The sequence below is a fragment of the Sorex fumeus genome, unplaced genomic scaffold (assembly GCF_029834395.1).
Source record: "Sorex fumeus unplaced genomic scaffold, SorFum_2.1 ptg000122l, whole genome shotgun sequence".
Lineage (NCBI taxonomy): Eukaryota > Metazoa > Chordata > Mammalia > Eulipotyphla > Soricidae > Sorex > Sorex fumeus.
Genome location: NW_026606179.1, coordinates 2,700,252 through 2,716,837, shown reverse-complemented (window position 1 = coordinate 2,716,837; position 16,586 = coordinate 2,700,252). Strand labels below are relative to the sequence as shown.

Genomic DNA, 16,586 nt, shown 5'->3' with positions numbered 1-16,586 from the left:
TGGTTGGGAGCGTGGTGAGGACACACTGAGGGTTCTGCCTGGCTCCCCTGCAGGTGCCTCACCTGTAATAGGAGGTGACTGTGGAGATGAGTCAGGGACACCTGGGGGATCACTCTGAGTTTACCTTACTAATCTGAGGTGGCTTCTAGGTACCGATGCCACTCATGCTGAGCACATTGAGACCATCAAGGCCCGGATGTATGTGGGGCTCACTCCAGATAAGCGCTTTCTCCCGGGGCACCTAGGCATGGGGCTCGTGGAAGGTAAGGATGAGGGAGCCCCTCATGGGCAGTCGGGGGGGAAGTGGAGGGCCATGCTTTGAGGGCATCTTCCTGACCGGACAGCTCTGCTCTTTGCCCTGCAGGTTACGATTCTATGGGCTATGAGATGTCGAAGCCTGACCTCCGAGCTGAGCTGGAAGCTGATCTGAAGCTCATCTGTGAGGGGAAGAAGGACAAGTTTGTGGTTCTAAGGCAGCAGGTCCAGAAATACAAGCAGGTTTTCATTGAGGCAGTGGCAAAAGCGAAGAAGTAAGTGCAGGCCCCGCTCTCCTATGCACCTCAGTTGGTTCTGAGCCCCTGACCATAGCACGTCTCTAACTGGGAGAGACTCGCCACAAGGTGATACTCGGTTGGTCTCCACTCAGAGCCTGTGGGATGCAGTCAGCTTCCTCACCTGGCAGGACTGCCCATGGCCAGCTCCTCCCCTGCAGGTGCTCCTCCTGGGATTTGTGGGTTCCTTTTTATTGAGTTCAGTTGGACTGGAATTAGAACCATCTGCTCCGGGAGCCTGGGAAGTGGTTCAGTGGTTTGGGGCGCCTAATGTAGGTTGTGAGCTCAGGGTCCTGGTGCTCCCACATTGCCACTCATGGCCCCTGGTAAGAAGGCCCAGGAGGGTGGGAGAGTCACTCGGAAAGCCCTAGGGTAAGTGTAAGAGCTGGAGCTTAGTCCCCAGGGCTGTGCACAAGCCACAGTGATCCTCTCTGACCCAGGACATGGGGTCCCCAGACAACAAAGGAGAAAAGCCTTAGAAAGGCTGTTCTCTGGGTGCTCCCCAGGGAGTTTGGGAGGCAGCAGGGTCTTGGCCTCAGGTGCTGGTGTCTGCTCATGTTCTCTTGAGTACTTTGAAGTGGCTATTTAACATGCAGCCAATATGTTATGTTAGTTATAACAGGTTTCCTACCTGTACCTTTGTGAAAAAGAAATGTTAATGGATTTATTTTTGCATTTGGGGGCCACACCCATTGGTGCTCAGAGCTTACTTTTCTGATGGGGTTCAAAGCTAATATGTGGTACCGGCATCAAACCTGGGTTGACTCCATGCAAGGCAAGCGCTTTCACCCCTGTACTGTCTCTCCATCGCCCCAAAATAAGTACTAGCTTACTTACAAACCCAGACGCTTCAGGAGTGTGTACATGGTTTAGTTCATTAGGGTGCAGTGACCTTAAATGAACAGCACAGGGGGCTACTTGGTGCTGCAGAGAGAATCAGGTCTTGGCCAACTCACCTCTGTCTCTTTTTTGGTATCAGGTATCAGCCAGCACCTACCCCTCCCCCCCCCCCCCCCAAGTTCACATCAGTGTGGAGGGCAGGGAAAAACCTTTCCAATATTTTGTTGTTTATTCAGATTGGATGAAGCTCTGTCTCAGTACTTTGGGGATGGGGTAGAAGTGACCCCACAAGAAACCTTCTACCCAACCATGCCGGAGCCCATCAGGAAGTGTCCACAGTGTGGCAAGGACATGGTCCTCAAGACCAAGAAGAACGGCGGGTCAGTTCCTGGCTCCTGTGACCCCTGCCAAACCCCTTGGCAGAACATGTCCTTCACGTCTGTGTCACTCTTGTCACCTTCCCTGGTCTTTGGTATGCTGGGGTGGCTGGGAGCTGTGCACACTTGCCAAGCCTGCAACTGGGAAGTACTACTTCCCACTTCCCGGCAGCTGGGGGTGGGGGTGGGGGGATGACATGTCAGCTGCGGCTCCAGTGAGCATGCGCTCTGGTGGTGCTGGAGATCCCAGTGGTGCTGGGGCTCGGGTCTCTGCCTCTGGCTCGTGGGGCAGCCATCCTTGGGCTGCATGTGTTTATGGGGAGTCCGCGGCTCCCAGCCCAGGATTCAGTGTGGAGATACGCAGGGGCCTGGTTTGGGGGTGTGAGGCACTCGGGGAGTTCAGATGTCACCCGGGGCCATGACTCCTGTGGATCACCTCCCACCCAGTGTGTGATGAATGGCGGAAAGCTAGCACTCCAGATTCAGGTGGTTTGTCCATCCCTCCTCAGGCAAGTTTCCTGAGTTCTCCAAGCCTACGGTAGACTTTGGGCAGTTGTGGCCTCCACCAGGGTTGTCGTGAGGTAGAAGTAAGGGAAGATGCAGGAAGAACCTGGAGCCTGAGCAGAGTCCTCGGCCGGGTGGTGGTTGGAAACCAAAAGCATCCTCAGTAGCAGCTGCTTCATTGGTTAAGGACAGAGACCGTTTTCCTCTGGTGATTTATATTAGCAACTATACCTGTGAATTTCCTCTCCAAAGGAATTCTTGTTTGATCGGTTACAGCTGTCTCCTTAGCCCATGAGGTGGCCTAGGATTTCCTTTTTTTTTCCTCTTTTTCTCTTTTGGGTCACACCTGACATTGCCTCTGGCTCTGTACTCAGGAATTACTCCTGTCAGTGCTTGGGGGACCATATGGGATGCGGGGGATCGAACCCTGGTCGGTTGCATACAAGGCAGATGCCCTCCCTGCTGTGCTGTCGCTCCAGATCCTTCCTGTATTTTATGTATCCTGGTGGCTGCCACCTGACCTGCTCCATGCCCCCCAGGTTCTATGTCGGCTGCGTGGGTTTCCCAGAATGTCGTTCGGCCGTGTGGTTCCCAGACTCCGTGCTGGAGGTTAGCCGGGATGAGAGTGTGTGTCCAGTCTGTCAGCCGGCCCCTGTGCACAGGTGAGCTGGCCCAAAGTGGTGATCCGGGTCTTGGCATTCAAAGGGGTTGGTGTCTGGTGCTTTTTGTGGGCTTCCTGGGAAATGAGGGTATCTCAGCCTCAGAGAAAAATGGCAGTGCCGAGTAATGTCTTTTTCTCTCTTTCTCATTAGGTTGAAGTTCAAGTTCAAGCGTGGTAGCCTTCCCCCAACCATACCTTTGGAGTTTGTTGGCTGCATTGGGGGATGTGACGAGAACCTGCGGGAGATCTTGGATCTAAGATTGTTTCGGCCCCCGCTCCCAGCTAGCCAGCCAGCCAGCCAGCCCACTGGCTACCTGCAGGCTAGCCAGGCCCTGAACAGGATGGACAGCGGCCAGTGCGGCCCACCACAGCCTCCTAATACCGGCCATGCCCGGGCCTCCAAGACTCCAGCGCAGGCACTCACACCGCCCAGTGAGAGCAACTCTGTGACGTGCAACTGCGGCCATGAGGCCCTGCTGCTCACTGTGCGCAAGGAAGGGCCCAACCAGGGCCGCCAGTTCTATAAGTGCCACAATGGCGGCTGCAACTTCTTCCTGTGGGCCGACAGCAGCCAGCCAGGAGCCAGTGGGCTTCCTCCCTCTGCAGCAAGACCTCCAGGGGGCGGCTCCCTGGCACATCTGCCAGGCTCAGGAAACCCCCAGCGGGGGGCTGGCGGCCCCAGCGGTAACAGCAGTGCGTCCTGCCTGTGCAGCCAACCAGCCGTCACTCGGACTGTCCAGAAGGAGGGGCCCAATAAGGGGCGTCAGTTCCACACCTGCGCCAAGCCACGAGAGCAGCAGTGCGGCTTCTTCCAGTGGGTAGACGAGAATGTAGCCCCAGGTAAGGCCAGGCTCTGCTGGGGAGTCCTGAGCGAGACTGATGATCGTGGGAGCCAGGGCCACGCCTGCCTCTCCTGAGGCCACCAAAGCCAGGACATAAGGGACATGGCCCTGGCCACCGAGGGCAGGGAGGTAGCTCTGTTAGTGGATTCACTTGCTGTGCAGCCAGCGCTGTGCTGACAGTCAGGGACAGCTCTGTCAGGAGAGCATTGATAGTACAAACTGAGGTAGAAGGGAGGCCGTGCTCCAGAACTGCCAACCTTCCTGGCCTTACAGCGCCTTTTCAGAAATAGATTTTATATATATATATATAGAGAGAGAGAGAGCACAGCACCCCTGGAAATCTACTTTAGGGCAGCAGAAAGTATCCCCAATTGCACCCCCCCCGGGGGTGTCACCCACTTTGCCCAGACAACAGCGGTGACTTACAGTGTGACACAGCCCAAAAGGGTTTGAAGGTAGGTTTGCCTGGTCTGCAGAGTTCTCAAGAACCTGACCAGACTGGTGGTGTTGGCCTCTTCCCTTCAGATGAAACTAGCCCAGTGATGCCTCCAATTGTCCAAACCACATAGCTTGGGCCACGTGTCTTTGGATGAGTATGGTGGGAACTGGCAGCTGGACATCAGGTCTCATTGGGTGTGTAGTGGAAGGCGCTGGGAAGCAGAAGCCTGACTGACTGTCTGAGAGGATCGAGAGGCCCAGCAGGAGTGCATCGTGGTACACGGCTGGTCCCAGGGTCTCACCACTGTGGCCACAAGCAAATGCCTCAGCCTCAGTTTCCTCAGCAATGACAGGGTACCTGCCTGTCTTCCCAGGGTTTCTGTTTCATGAGGCAGCTTAGTTTTGAACTGTTCCAACACACATCACTGCTCCATGTGCAGGAGGAACCAGGTTTGGCAAAGACCCAGGACTCAGGTGCTGTCTGCCATTGCTGAGGAACCTGGGGACAGCCCTGACCAGGCCCATCCTGAAGTGTGCTCAGTCTGTTACCGGCAGCCCTGCCTTTGCCGCTTCTCCACGTAGCCATTCCTTGCTTGGTTTCCACAGTTGAAAGGGCCTGTGTGACGTGCCATGCCTTCCGTCCGTGCCAGCACAGAGAGCGGGAGCCTCCAGAGCCCAGAGTCAGCCCAGAGTTGTTGAGGGAAGAGGGCCGCAGGGTCAGGGACAGGGCGTGAATTCACCAGGACAGAGCTCCGGGGTGCTGATTCTCATTCTGCCCACAGGGACTCTGGGAACCCTTCCCTGGCCAGGAGGCAGAAGAAAGACACAGGAGTCAGAGGCCAGAAACAAAAGACCCCGCATCAATTCTTCAGAAACAGGGTCTGAGGCCAGGAGACCTCGGAAATGCAGCCTGTGCCACCAGCCTGGTCACACCCGTCCTAACTGTCCTCAGAACCGATGATGAGGGAGAGCCCAGGAGAGCTAGCTACTTTCCAGGCCTGCCTGTCGCCTGAGAGGAGTGGCTTCTGACAGGACCCAGGGACCCTTCGCAGGGCTTTGAGAAACGTAGCAGCTCTGAAGCTGCTCCTGTGTGCTTGGGAATCAGGATGCCAATCACCCCTGACAAGGGCGCTCCTCCCCGGGCTCAGGGTCACATGATGGCCCACTGCTCCCTGGGAACACTCCCAGGGCCTGTCACTCAGCCTCCAGCCAAGGCCAGGAGCTGGTGCTTCCTGTGGGCGTAGCTCCCAGGGCTTTCTCCACCTCCAGCAAAGGTCTAGACAGCCTGGAAGCGGCCTTGCTGGCTGTGAGACAGGAGGGTTGTTGGCCCCACTCCAAAGTTCCATCCACAGATGCAGCTTTATTCCTCTTGACTCAGAGTCCGCTGTAGTTGGGGCAGATCACGTGCCTTAATAAAGCTTGCTCCAAAACAATGGTGTAGTGGGTAAAGTGTTTGCCTTGCATGCGGCTAACCAGGGTTCAATTCTGGACATCCCATATGGTCCCCTTGATATTGGTGGGCCCTACGGGTGACTTAATGTGAAATGGGGAGGAGAAAGAGGGTCACCTTCTCCCAATCTGCCTCTGCTACCCAGGACCCAGGGTTACTGGGTTCTTGTCTCACTCGCAGAAAGGACTTTTAGGAGTAGAAAAGCAGTGAAATAAATTTTATTTGGAGGGCTTTTTGAAAGTGTGGAGGAGGAAAGAATGAGAGAGAGTAACCCCTGAGCACCACCAGCTGTGTCCCAAAGAGCAAAAAAAAAATCCAATTTGCTCCAGGGCTTTTGCTCCCTTTTACTTAGGCACTGTGTGCCGTGTGTGGGAATGCTAGCAGGAGATATGGATGCGGGCTCCAGCGGGATGCCGTCAGCCAGCCGTCCACCCGCACAGGGAGTGGGCAGTCTGGCCATGTACACCTTGTCCTCTGCCACACTTCAGGCTGCCACAGCCTCTTTACCTACAGGAAAACCTTGTGATCACAGGAACTGTCCTGGCAGAAATGGGGCATGTGTTCTCAGTCACCAGTTGATGAAGACGTGCTCTGTCCTCATAGTGGGGCTGCAGCTGCCCCTGCCCCCCTCCACACACACACACTCCCTTCAGCCAGGGTAGCCCTGCCCAGGCTTGATGGGAACTGCTCTGGGGCATCTGGGCAGTGGGCATGGCGAGAGCCTTTGTGCTCAGTGAGCCTTAGCAGCCACTGCCCAGTTGCCTTTTGTTTTGGGGGAGCCACACTTAGTGATGGTCAGGGCTTCCTCCTGGGGGATGCTGGGGCTCGAGTTCAGGTTGACGTCAGTGGACCCCACGGTGGCTCACGTGAGTCAGGAGGAGAGAAAGACAGTCACCTTCTCCAACTTCGCCTCTGCCTCCTGGGTCCTGCTGGGAAAAGTAGGACTGGTAAAGTCTGCAATGAGCCCCTGCTCAGCACGGGCCTGAGCCCTGCCAGCCCCACCAGGTGGCTGTCAGGCCACACCTGAAGTCTGCTTGGTCTGCCAGGCACAGGAGTTCATCCCCACCACCTGATTTCTCGGGGAGCCACGGACTCAGGCTAGAGCAAGGATTTGCTCTTTGCAGGAAAGGAGAAACCAGTCCCAGGCCTTACCCAGAGTTTTCGGAGTTCTTGTATCACCTCGCAGAAAAGAATTTCAGGAGTAGACAAGCAGTGAAGTAGAACAGATTTTATTTGGAGGGCTTTTTGAAGGTGTGGAAAGAAAGAGAGTGGGGGGGAGGGTAGTGAGAGAGAGTAAAAATCGCTTAAGAGAGAACACAAGCTTCTCCAAGGGTGGAGAGAGCCCTGCACATATCACAGCATTAGACATGAAGGCATGAAAGTACGCATATCAAGAGGGGAGATGCGGGTGACACATGTACTCGGCCATGGGGCGCAAGCAGCACATGGGCTTGGGCAGCATGTGCAATCTTCCTTTGCTCAAGGTGGTTTTTATAGGCTCTTCTCCAGTTGTCTTGATCCGGAATGTTCTGGAGTCTTCTTGGGCTGAATTACTAAAGTTAATTGGATTAAGGGAGAGGTCTGAGGATTTGAGGAACTTCTTGGGGAGGGGTCCAATCTCCTCAGGGTCCACTGCTGAAGATCTTTTCAGGTTTGTTTTTCGTATCCACAGGGTGGATCAGCCTTAGAATTTTTGTTGACCTAAGTTTCATTGCTGAGGGTCTTCCCCTGTCTTTATCTTCCTACATCAAGGTCAGCCACTTGCAAAGCAAGCACCCTGCCTCTGTGCTTTCTCTGGCCCCCATGAGCCAGTTTTCTTTGGGATTTTTTTTTCTTTTGTTTTATACCCGATTGTGCTCAGGGTTTACTCCCACTCTGCTCAGGAATCACTCTCTGTGGGGATCTAGGGCCAAATGTAGCACCAGGAATCAAACCAGGGTTAACTGAATGTGAGGGTTAGTGCCTTATCAACCCGCATTATCTCAGGCCCCCAAAGAAATCATAATTCCATATTTTAAAGTACATTTAGTCTGCTCCCACTTGGCGGCTCGGTGGCCACCACCCTCCAGAGGCCACTGGACGGTCAGGTCTGGGCCCGCAGTGACGAGACACGGTGGGGCCTCGCAGGTTGGGGGTGGAGCCGGCCCTTTCCTCCCCACCCCAACGAGACCCCCAAGTCGCCGCCCATGAACGGCCTCTCTGGCTCCTGATCAAACTGCTTAACAGCCATAATCCCAGAGACTCAGAAACAAATCTTGGAACCCAGCGGCTTTTGGCAAAAATACGGCCGGTTCCTGCAGTAGGTTAGCGGCGCCAGGCCACCCCAGGTGGGAATAGGTTTCATGCCTTGGCCTGTTCCCCCTGGAGGCTCAGTGGCCGCCATCCTCCAGAGGCCATTGGACGGTCAGATTTGGTCCCGCAATGACGAGACACGCGGGGCCTCATGGGATGGGGGTGGAGCCGGCCCTTTCCTCCTCCCCACCCTAATGAGACCCCGAGTCGCCACCCACGAACAACCTCTCTGGCTTCTGATCAAGCTGCTTAAGGAGGGCTGCTATCACTCCAGCTCCATAAGGAGTAAATTCTGAGCACTGCCACAGCGATTGGTTCTCAAGAGATTTAGGAACAAATCTCGGAACCCAGCAAGTTTTGGCAGAAATCCCTCCAGATTTAATTGTTAAAATTTTGGAATTCCAAAATCACACACCCACTACTGTGGCCGCATGACAGCATATGTTATTCATAATCAGCAATAGAAAACAAATTGTCTACTGTTGCCTTCTCTGCAGATCTGAGTGTTAGGATAAAATCCCAGATAATAATGGTGGGTCTGGTTTCCAAATATTGAATGTAATCAAAGTAGAGAGAGAGTAATGTGGAAATCATCTGCCCCACAGGTAGGGGGAGGGTGTGAGATGGGGGGTATACTGGGGTTTTTGGTGGTGGAAAATGGACACTGGTGAAGGGATGGGTGTTTCATCATTGTATGACCGAGACTTAAACCCTAAAGCTTTGTAACTGCTCTTACGGTGATTCAATAAATAAAATTATAAAAAAGAAAAAAAAAGTAAGGTGGAGTTCATGCCCAATTCAATCAGCCTAATCAATGGCTGAATAAATAGCAACACTCGGGAAAGAAAGATGGCGGCCGCACAGGAGCCTTGTGGAAAGCAGGTTTGAGCCGGGCTCGGGGGAGCGGCGGGGACCTCATGGGAAGGGGGGCTTTGTGGGCCGTCCCCCACGCCCCACCGAGGTCGCCAGCTGCCCCCCACGAGCGGCTCTCCGGCACGGCCACGGCCCCGGAGGCACAAGGACTTAGCACAGAGAACCAGCCGCTTGGAGCAGAAAAGCAAATGGACTTGTGTTGATCCGCGGAACCAAGCCTGCCCGGAGGGGGAAGGGCGTTGACCAGCCCGCCCGCTCCTCTCTGGAAAGAAAGATGGCGGCCGCACGGGAGCCTTGTGGAAAGCAGGTTTGAGCCGTGCTCGGGGGAGCGGCGGGGACCTCATGGGAAGGGGGGCTTTGTGGGCCGTCCCCCACGCCCCACCGAGGTCGCCAGCTGCCCCCCACGAGCGGCTCTCCGGCACGGCCACGGCCCCGGAGGCACAAGGACTTAGCACAGAGAACCAGCCGCTTGGAGCAGAAAAGCAAATGGACTTGTGTTGATCCGCGGAACCAAGCCTGTCCGGAGGGGGAAGGGCGTTGACCGGCCCGCCCGCTCCTCTCTGGAAAGAAAGATGGCGGCCGCACGGGAGCCTTGTGGAAAGCAGGTTTGAGCCGGGCTCGGGGGAGCGGCGGGGACCTCATGGGAAGGGGGGCTTTGTGGGCCGTCCCCCACGCCCCACCGAGGTCGCCAGCTGCCCCCCACGAGCGGCTCTCCGGCACGGCCACGACTCCAGGGCACAGAAACCAATCTCTTAAGTAGCTAACTTTTAATAGAAATTCTTCCAGGGTCAATAAGTAAAATAGCAGAAATTCAAAACATCATTTTATTCTTAAACCAAGTTGTAGAAAGCAAATCATTTCACAATGTTTCAGCATGTCTGATTGGGGGGGGGGGGGTCGTAAACTCTAAACAATAATTGTGCATCTTCTATCGAAATAATCTATCTAGTCAAAGTAGATAGAGTATTAACTAGAACTCATCTGCCTCACAAGAATTGGGAGGGGTGGGAGGTGGGGGTCTATTGGGGTTCGGGGTTAAAAATGAGTATTGGTAAAGGGAAATGTGTTCGGTATCTACATGACTGAGACCTAAACCCGAAAGCTCTGTAACTTTTCCCACAGTGATTCAATAAATAAATAAATTATAAAAAAAAAATAAAAAAAAATAAACACTGGAGTTGAAGGTCAAAAAAAAAAAAATTAAAGCTACGTCTTGACTTAGTGAGCTAAGAAACATTGCTCACTGAAAGGAAATATCCAAACTCTTAGACTTGTGTGCAGATTGCCTTCAGTACTCTTCTTCACTCAGCAGGGTGCTGAGGGATTTTAAAAAAGAAGGAGAAGAAGAAACCTGAGTGCTCTCTTAGGCACATAATGTTTATAAGTTCAGAATTTTGTGTACTCAGATTTTTTTCTAAGTGACATAATCTTGTGCAAAACATCACCCAGAAACCTATTTGCTCTCACTAGAGACTTTTTAATTAACAGCCACATCTGTGCTATTATGCTATATTTTTGCAAAGCTAGCAACAACTTAAGTCACATTATTAAATTATGAAAAAATGCATAAATCTCAACGGACTTGTTGGTGTTGCAAGAGCAGGAATACTGAGCCCTCTGCCCCCAGGGTCTGGCCTTGAATTACTTAATTTTTTGGTAATGATATTATTAAATATTTAATATTAAAAAAAAATAAAAAAATAAATAGCAACACTCCTACATTTAAAAAAAAAGTACATTTATACTTTGTGTATTCAAAAAACAATTATGAAAGTCGTGGCGGCTCTCTCCCACTGCCTCCTGCATTTGGTGGTCTCATGTTGCTTTCCCCACCCTGGGTGGCCAATGGCAATGGGTGGGCAAAGGAGGGAAAGAGGGCCAGGCTGGTTGGTATCAATTACAATTTATTCCAATCTTGTTTCCGTTCGCTTCCTCCTTCCTTTCCCGATCCCCTTCATTTTTCTTCTTGGATCCTGCTCCCTCATACTTCTCCTAGAATCTCCTTAATTCTCCCTGACTCCCCTTGATTCTCTCTCTGCATTCTATTTCATTCTCCTCCCGATTCTCCTCTATTTTTACAGTCTTAGTTTCCCAAATCATGAGGGGTTGGGGATTATACATAGGTGTGGTCATACAATCAACAGAGGTAAAATCCTTTCCTCGGGAAGATTCTTCTAGGACAAACTCTCATTCAGCAGGACGACCCACCCAAGAGTGAAATTCTATCGATGGGTGTGTTTCTTCTTTCCTTAGTCCAACAAACTTATAAACATTCATAATATTAGTCATTTTGTATGGACACAGTAAGAGATACATTAAGCTTATAGGATTGCTCTCCTGGGACCATGTCGCTATAGATCTCAGATCACAGTGCTCAGGCCAGATTAGTCTTTCCTAACCCCAGCAGGGTCCTTCTTCAATTATTACTTTTTGGATCATGACTATATTTGTCAATAATCATGCTCTTAACTTTGAGTTAAGTACAGTGTTGCTTTTGCCTGGCCCATTTCGATGCCAGGGTAGCTTACAGCTTGCCCTGGATTCATCCAGTCCCTCGTTGGGACCCTGCTTTTGGGGTGCTAGAAGTTAAGGACAACTAAGGCTTAAGTCAAGAAAACAGGGGCTGGAGTGATAGCACAGCGGGTAGGGCATTTGCCTTGCACGCGACCAACCTGGGTTCGATTCCCAGCATCCCATATGGTCCTCTGAGCACTGCCAGGAGTGATTCCTGAGTGCAAAGCCAGGAGTAACCCCTGAGCGTCGCCAGGTGTTACCCAAAAAGCAAAAAAAAAGCAACCAGATGCCCAGGAGTGAATATCATTCAGAGTCAATTAACTCCCAAGTTACAAAAGCATAATATTAAGTGTCTTCCTGTGTCTATACAAAAAGGACATTGCTTTAAGGTAAACTATGCAAAAGGACATAAGAGAAAGAGAAAAGTCATATTTTACTTATGAATACAAGTGAAGTGTCCTTAAAAGGATCTGACCTTACAAGTTAACAGAGTCTGTTTAGAGGGAAAAGGTAATTTTTTTTGCTTTTCGGGTAACACCTGGCGACGCTCAGGGGTTACTCCTGGCCAGTTGGGGAAGCAGAGCACAAAGAAAGAGGTTACAGATAAACAAAGGAATGGAAATGACTCGGGAGCACTGTGATGGGTGTAACCTGATAAAACTAAGCTCCCTGTCTCTCTCCCAGGGAGAAAGGACAAACCAATGTTATCTTGCACATGTGTCTGTGCTTCCCCCCCCACCTCCAGCAGTGAGGCAGGGGCACAGCCAGTGGTGCCCAGGGGCTGTTTTGTCTCTGCTCAGGAGTGATCCTAGCATACTCAGGGGACCATATCCAGTGCCAAAGACAGAATGAGGGTTAGCCACTTGCAACCCTTCATCCCCTGTACTCTCTGGCCTTTTCTCTGGTTTTCCTGGTGCCTAGAAATTGCACCCTGGGGTGTTGCCCTCCTATGTCCAGTTCCCTTCCCTCAGCCTAGTGCTCCCCAGATTCATTTATGTTACATGATGAGGGAGACCTGCCCCAGGCTCCAGCAGATGCTCAATCACAGCCTATACCAAGTGGTGTAATATTGGGTGTTGATGAAGCTTTATTTAGTAATTGGGCACAGTAGATATTGTTAGCCAGAGCGATAGTACAGTGGGCAGCGTCCTGCCTTGCATGTGATTTATATGAACCCCTTAGCCTACCTGGAGTGATCCCTGAGCTTAAAGCAAGGAGAAATCCCTGAGCACTGCTTGGTGTGGGCCCCATCTCACTCTCCCCCTCCAAAAAAAAAAAAAGTATGTCTGTGGTCTTAAAAACTTTGTACACGAGGGACTGGAGCAATAGTATAGTGCATAGGGCATTTTGCCTTGCATGCAGCCAACCCAGGTTTGATCCCCAGCACCCCACATGGTCTCCTGAGCCTGCTAGGAGTGATTCCTGAGTAAGGAGTAAATTTGGGGGGGGGTCACACCTGGCGATGCTCAGGGGTTACTCCTGGCTTTGCACTCAGGAATTACTCCTGGCAGTGCTCAGGGGACCATATGGGATGCTGGGAATTGAACTCGGGTTGGTCACGTGCAAGGCAAACGCCCTACCCGCTGCGCTATCACTCCAGCCCCATAAAGAGTAAATTCTGAGCACTGCCAGGAGTGGTTCTCAAACAGAAACTTCATATGTGACATTTTTGGTGACTGACCGTAGGTATCTGACGCCAGAGAAAGTGAAACAGCAGAGTGGGGACAACCGGACCACCTGGACTTGGGATATTTCATTCCAGAGCCAGATCCTCTGGTGCTTGGAACACACGGTGCTGGTGATCAGACCAGGGGTTCCTGCGTGCAACGCACAAGTTCAACCCTTCAGATGACTCCCTGAGTTGGCCTTCTGGTTCAACTGTGTTTTCGATGGTTGATTATCCCCTGGATGGCTGCACCATGTCACATTTCTCGTCAGCGGGTAGATTTTGGGCACGTTCCCCCTTTGGTGATTGAACATGGCTGCTCTGAGTATTCACATGTAGGTATTGGAGCACCTACTTGCTTTTGTTTTCTCTGTGGTGCCAGAGATTTAGCCCTCACGTGAGGCTCTACTATTGAACCACATTCCGGATTCCATGTTTCCCGGCCTGCTCGCCCAGCTGTAGAGTTGTGTCGCGTGGTGGCGGTTCTGTGTTTAACTTTCAGAGGAGCCACTCACTGCACACTGCCATGGGCCACTCTGCACTCACATTGGCGGTGCAAGGATTGCTGTTTAACTGCGTCCTCAGCAGATGTATTTCTCTGTACTAAGCTCATCCTGACAGGTGTAAGACAGCTTCTCACAGTGGTTTTGACAGGCATTTCTCTGGTGTCCATGACGAGGAGCATTTTTGTGAGCTGACTGGCCGTTTGTATATCACAGCTATGTCTAATTCAGGACTTCGCTCATTTTTTCAGTTGTGTTGTCTTTTTGTTGTTGAAATGTAGGAGCTCTTTGTAGAGTCCGCCTACTAGACACATTGGTGGGCTTTATTTACTTTCTTGGTTTCTGGGCCACACCTGGCAATATTCAAGGTTTATTCCTGGTTTTGTGCTCAGGGATCACTCCTGGCGGGGCCAGGGGACCACATGGGATGCTGGGAATCAACTAACACAGGTCAGCTGCATGCAAGGCAAGTGCCCTACCTGCTGTACTACCTCTCCAGCCCCACATTGGCAGATTTTAATTTTCCCACTGGTCTGTGCAAGCGGAGACAGAGTATGTAGACATGTTGGTGCTGAGGACAAACCTGGCTCGGGCCTGATTTGACCTTGCTGGGCCCCCCTGGGCCAGGCCTTCACCTCCAAGCCTGTGCGCCCTCTCTGATGGCCTTTTGCTTCTCTGTCAGTGCTCTTAAGTGGAGGTTTAGCACTGCACTAGGCACAACAGAAGTGAGAACTTCAAACCTCTAAGGGAATCCCCAGATTCTTGTGTTGAATGCCACCTGCATTGTGTGCAGCGCAGGACTGGGGCAATAACACTCTCACAAAGCCTAGTCCGCAGCAGGGCACTCAGCCCAGTAGTGACACACGTCCGCAGTCTCTCAGTTCTTGCCCTTGTGACAACAGAAACAGGAACTGGTGGCAAATGCCTTCCCCAAACAGGGAGCTCTGCAGTCACGTCCGCACCTCAGTGCTTGGATTCCACTCTGTTCCCACATGCCTGCTGTCCCCACACGCCCTGCCACCCAGCGGCGAAGGGCTCTCCCTGGTCTTCGAGTCGTTTAAAGCTAAAAATAGGGCAGCTGGCAGCTGACCACTGCCCCGGCACCAGGCTTGTGCGCAGCAGCAGCAGGACCCTGGGCACAGTCGTGCCTAGTCAGGGCAAGTCCCCAGCTTTGGTTGCAGCCCAGAGACTGTCCTCCAGGCTGTCCCTGTAAGCTGTCCCCTGGCCCTGCCGCAGGTCACTGGAGTTGGTGCAGGGAGTGGAGTCAGGATCCTGGGAAAGTTGATTGTGAGATAACAAGCAAATGAACTTGGGACTCAGACAGTCCTGCCAGGCCCCATCTCTGCTCTCAGGAAGGCTCACTTCTGGCTCTGCACGGGGCTCACTCCCAGCGGGGTTCAGGGAAACTATGCGGTGCTGGAGGAGAGGTAGTATAGCAGGTAAGATGTAAGCCCTGAGCACCACTAGATGTGATCTCCAAACTCCTCAAATAAATATCTTTTTTAAATCACCATGGAATGTGGTTAACCCAGGTTCAATTCCTGCTTTCCCATATGGTCCCCAAAGGCCTGCTAGGAGTAACCCCTGAGCATTGCCAGTAAAGGTAAGGTAAAGGCCCTCCCGTTGATCATCGATTTGCTCGAGCGGGCCCAGTAACGTCTCCATTGGAGACTTTGTTGTTACTGTGTCTGGCATATTGAATACTCTCGGTAGCTTACCGGGCTCTCCGAGAGGGGCAGAGGAATCGAACTCGGGTCGGCCATGTTGGCCGCTTGTAAGGCAAACGCCCTACCCGCTGTGCTATCGCTCCAGCCCTATGACCCCAAAATGAAAAAACTAAATAAACTTAAAAAAATAATAAATAAAACTGGAAATGTCCAAATATGTGATAGACCAGCTGACAATTCTAACTGGAAATAAAAAGGCAGAGATGGGGCAGTGCTGAGCCTCAGACTGTGGGGTGAGCAGTTCAGGCCCGTGGACATGAGTTGCAGGCAGCCCTTGGGAGCTCTCCAGCAGGCAGTCAGGGGACAGGGTCCGCATGAGGCTCAGAGGCCAGAAGTGCTCCTGGGTGCCTGTACGTGAGATCAGGGACCGTTTTCCAGCAGGGTTCCAGCCTCAAATCAGAACACTGACACTGAACCTCTGTTTCTTGTCTAAGGCCACTTGTGGGAAGCCATGGGCCTGGGTGTGGGTATATGAGTACATGAAACATATTTTCCACTGCTGAGTTCTATTGTGGAGTGTACACGCAGTACCTGGCAGCGAGGGCTGCTGGATGGATGGCTGCACTCACAGGCCGGCCACGGCACCTTCATACAGCCCCACCAGCCATGGTTCCATGCTGGAGCTGGGTGTCAGGCCACTGCCAGGCCTCTAAAGTGTGGTTTTGTGAGGCTGGAGAGAGTACAGTGGGTAGGGCATTTGCCTTGCATGCAGCCAGCCTGGGTTCGATCCCTAGTATCCCATATGGCCTTGAGCCCTTGCAGGAATGATCACCGAGCACAGAGCCAGGAGGAAGCCCTGAGCACAGCTGGGTGTGGTTCTTCACCCCCAAAATACATCTACATAGAGTGGTTTGATAAGAGCTTTGGGACCTGAACACTTGAACGCTTCCCACAAATTTCCTAATGGGAGTTTGTGTACACTTTCTTCAGGACCAGGCCTCACATAGGAATGTGTGTGTGGGAGCATGCACTTTTATTTAAAATAGCAAGGAGACAACCAGGCGGCCAACTGGAGGGATAATTGATTAGACTTGATAACTCTTGATAAGACTGGCCCAAGAGATAGTACAGTGGGGAGGTGGCAAGCGCCTTGCAGGCACTGATTGGGGTTCGGTCTCTGGCATCCCATATAGTCCCTGAAGCCCCACCAGGAGTGATCCCTGAGCAGAGCAGAGCCCTGGGCATTGCTGGCCGTGGCGCCCAGGAAACAGCAGCAAAAGGACTTCCACAGCTGAGTATTTACCCAAAAGGAAATTTTCTAAGTGTTAAGATCCATTTATGAAAGTGAAGCTTGTCCCTGCCACCCAGCAATCCTGGCCAATAGGACTGTTCGGTTCTGCTAGTCCCA

General features: G+C 52.2%; 1 protein-coding gene across 2 annotated transcripts in view; it reads left to right on the top strand.

The window, feature by feature from the left end:
• The window catches only part of TOP3A (DNA topoisomerase III alpha), a 32,263-nt gene extending 26,650 nt beyond the window's left edge, over positions 1-5,613 (top strand). Inside the window, exons 14-19 of one of the 2 annotated variants that reach the window (XM_056137154.1) lie at positions 150-263; positions 365-530; positions 1,628-1,771; positions 2,812-2,934; positions 3,085-3,773; positions 4,996-5,611. In XM_056137154.1, the coding sequence (XP_055993129.1) occupies positions 150-263; positions 365-530; positions 1,628-1,771; positions 2,812-2,934; positions 3,085-3,773; positions 4,996-5,174 (1,415 nt within the window). In that variant the 3' untranslated portion in view covers positions 5,175-5,611. Of the gene's footprint in view, positions 1-149; positions 264-364; positions 531-1,627; positions 1,772-2,811; positions 2,935-3,084; positions 3,774-4,995 lie in introns of both variants that reach the window. The other variant, XM_056137155.1, reaches the window with a different exon arrangement.
• Positions 5,614-16,586: the final 10,973 nt, after the last annotated feature.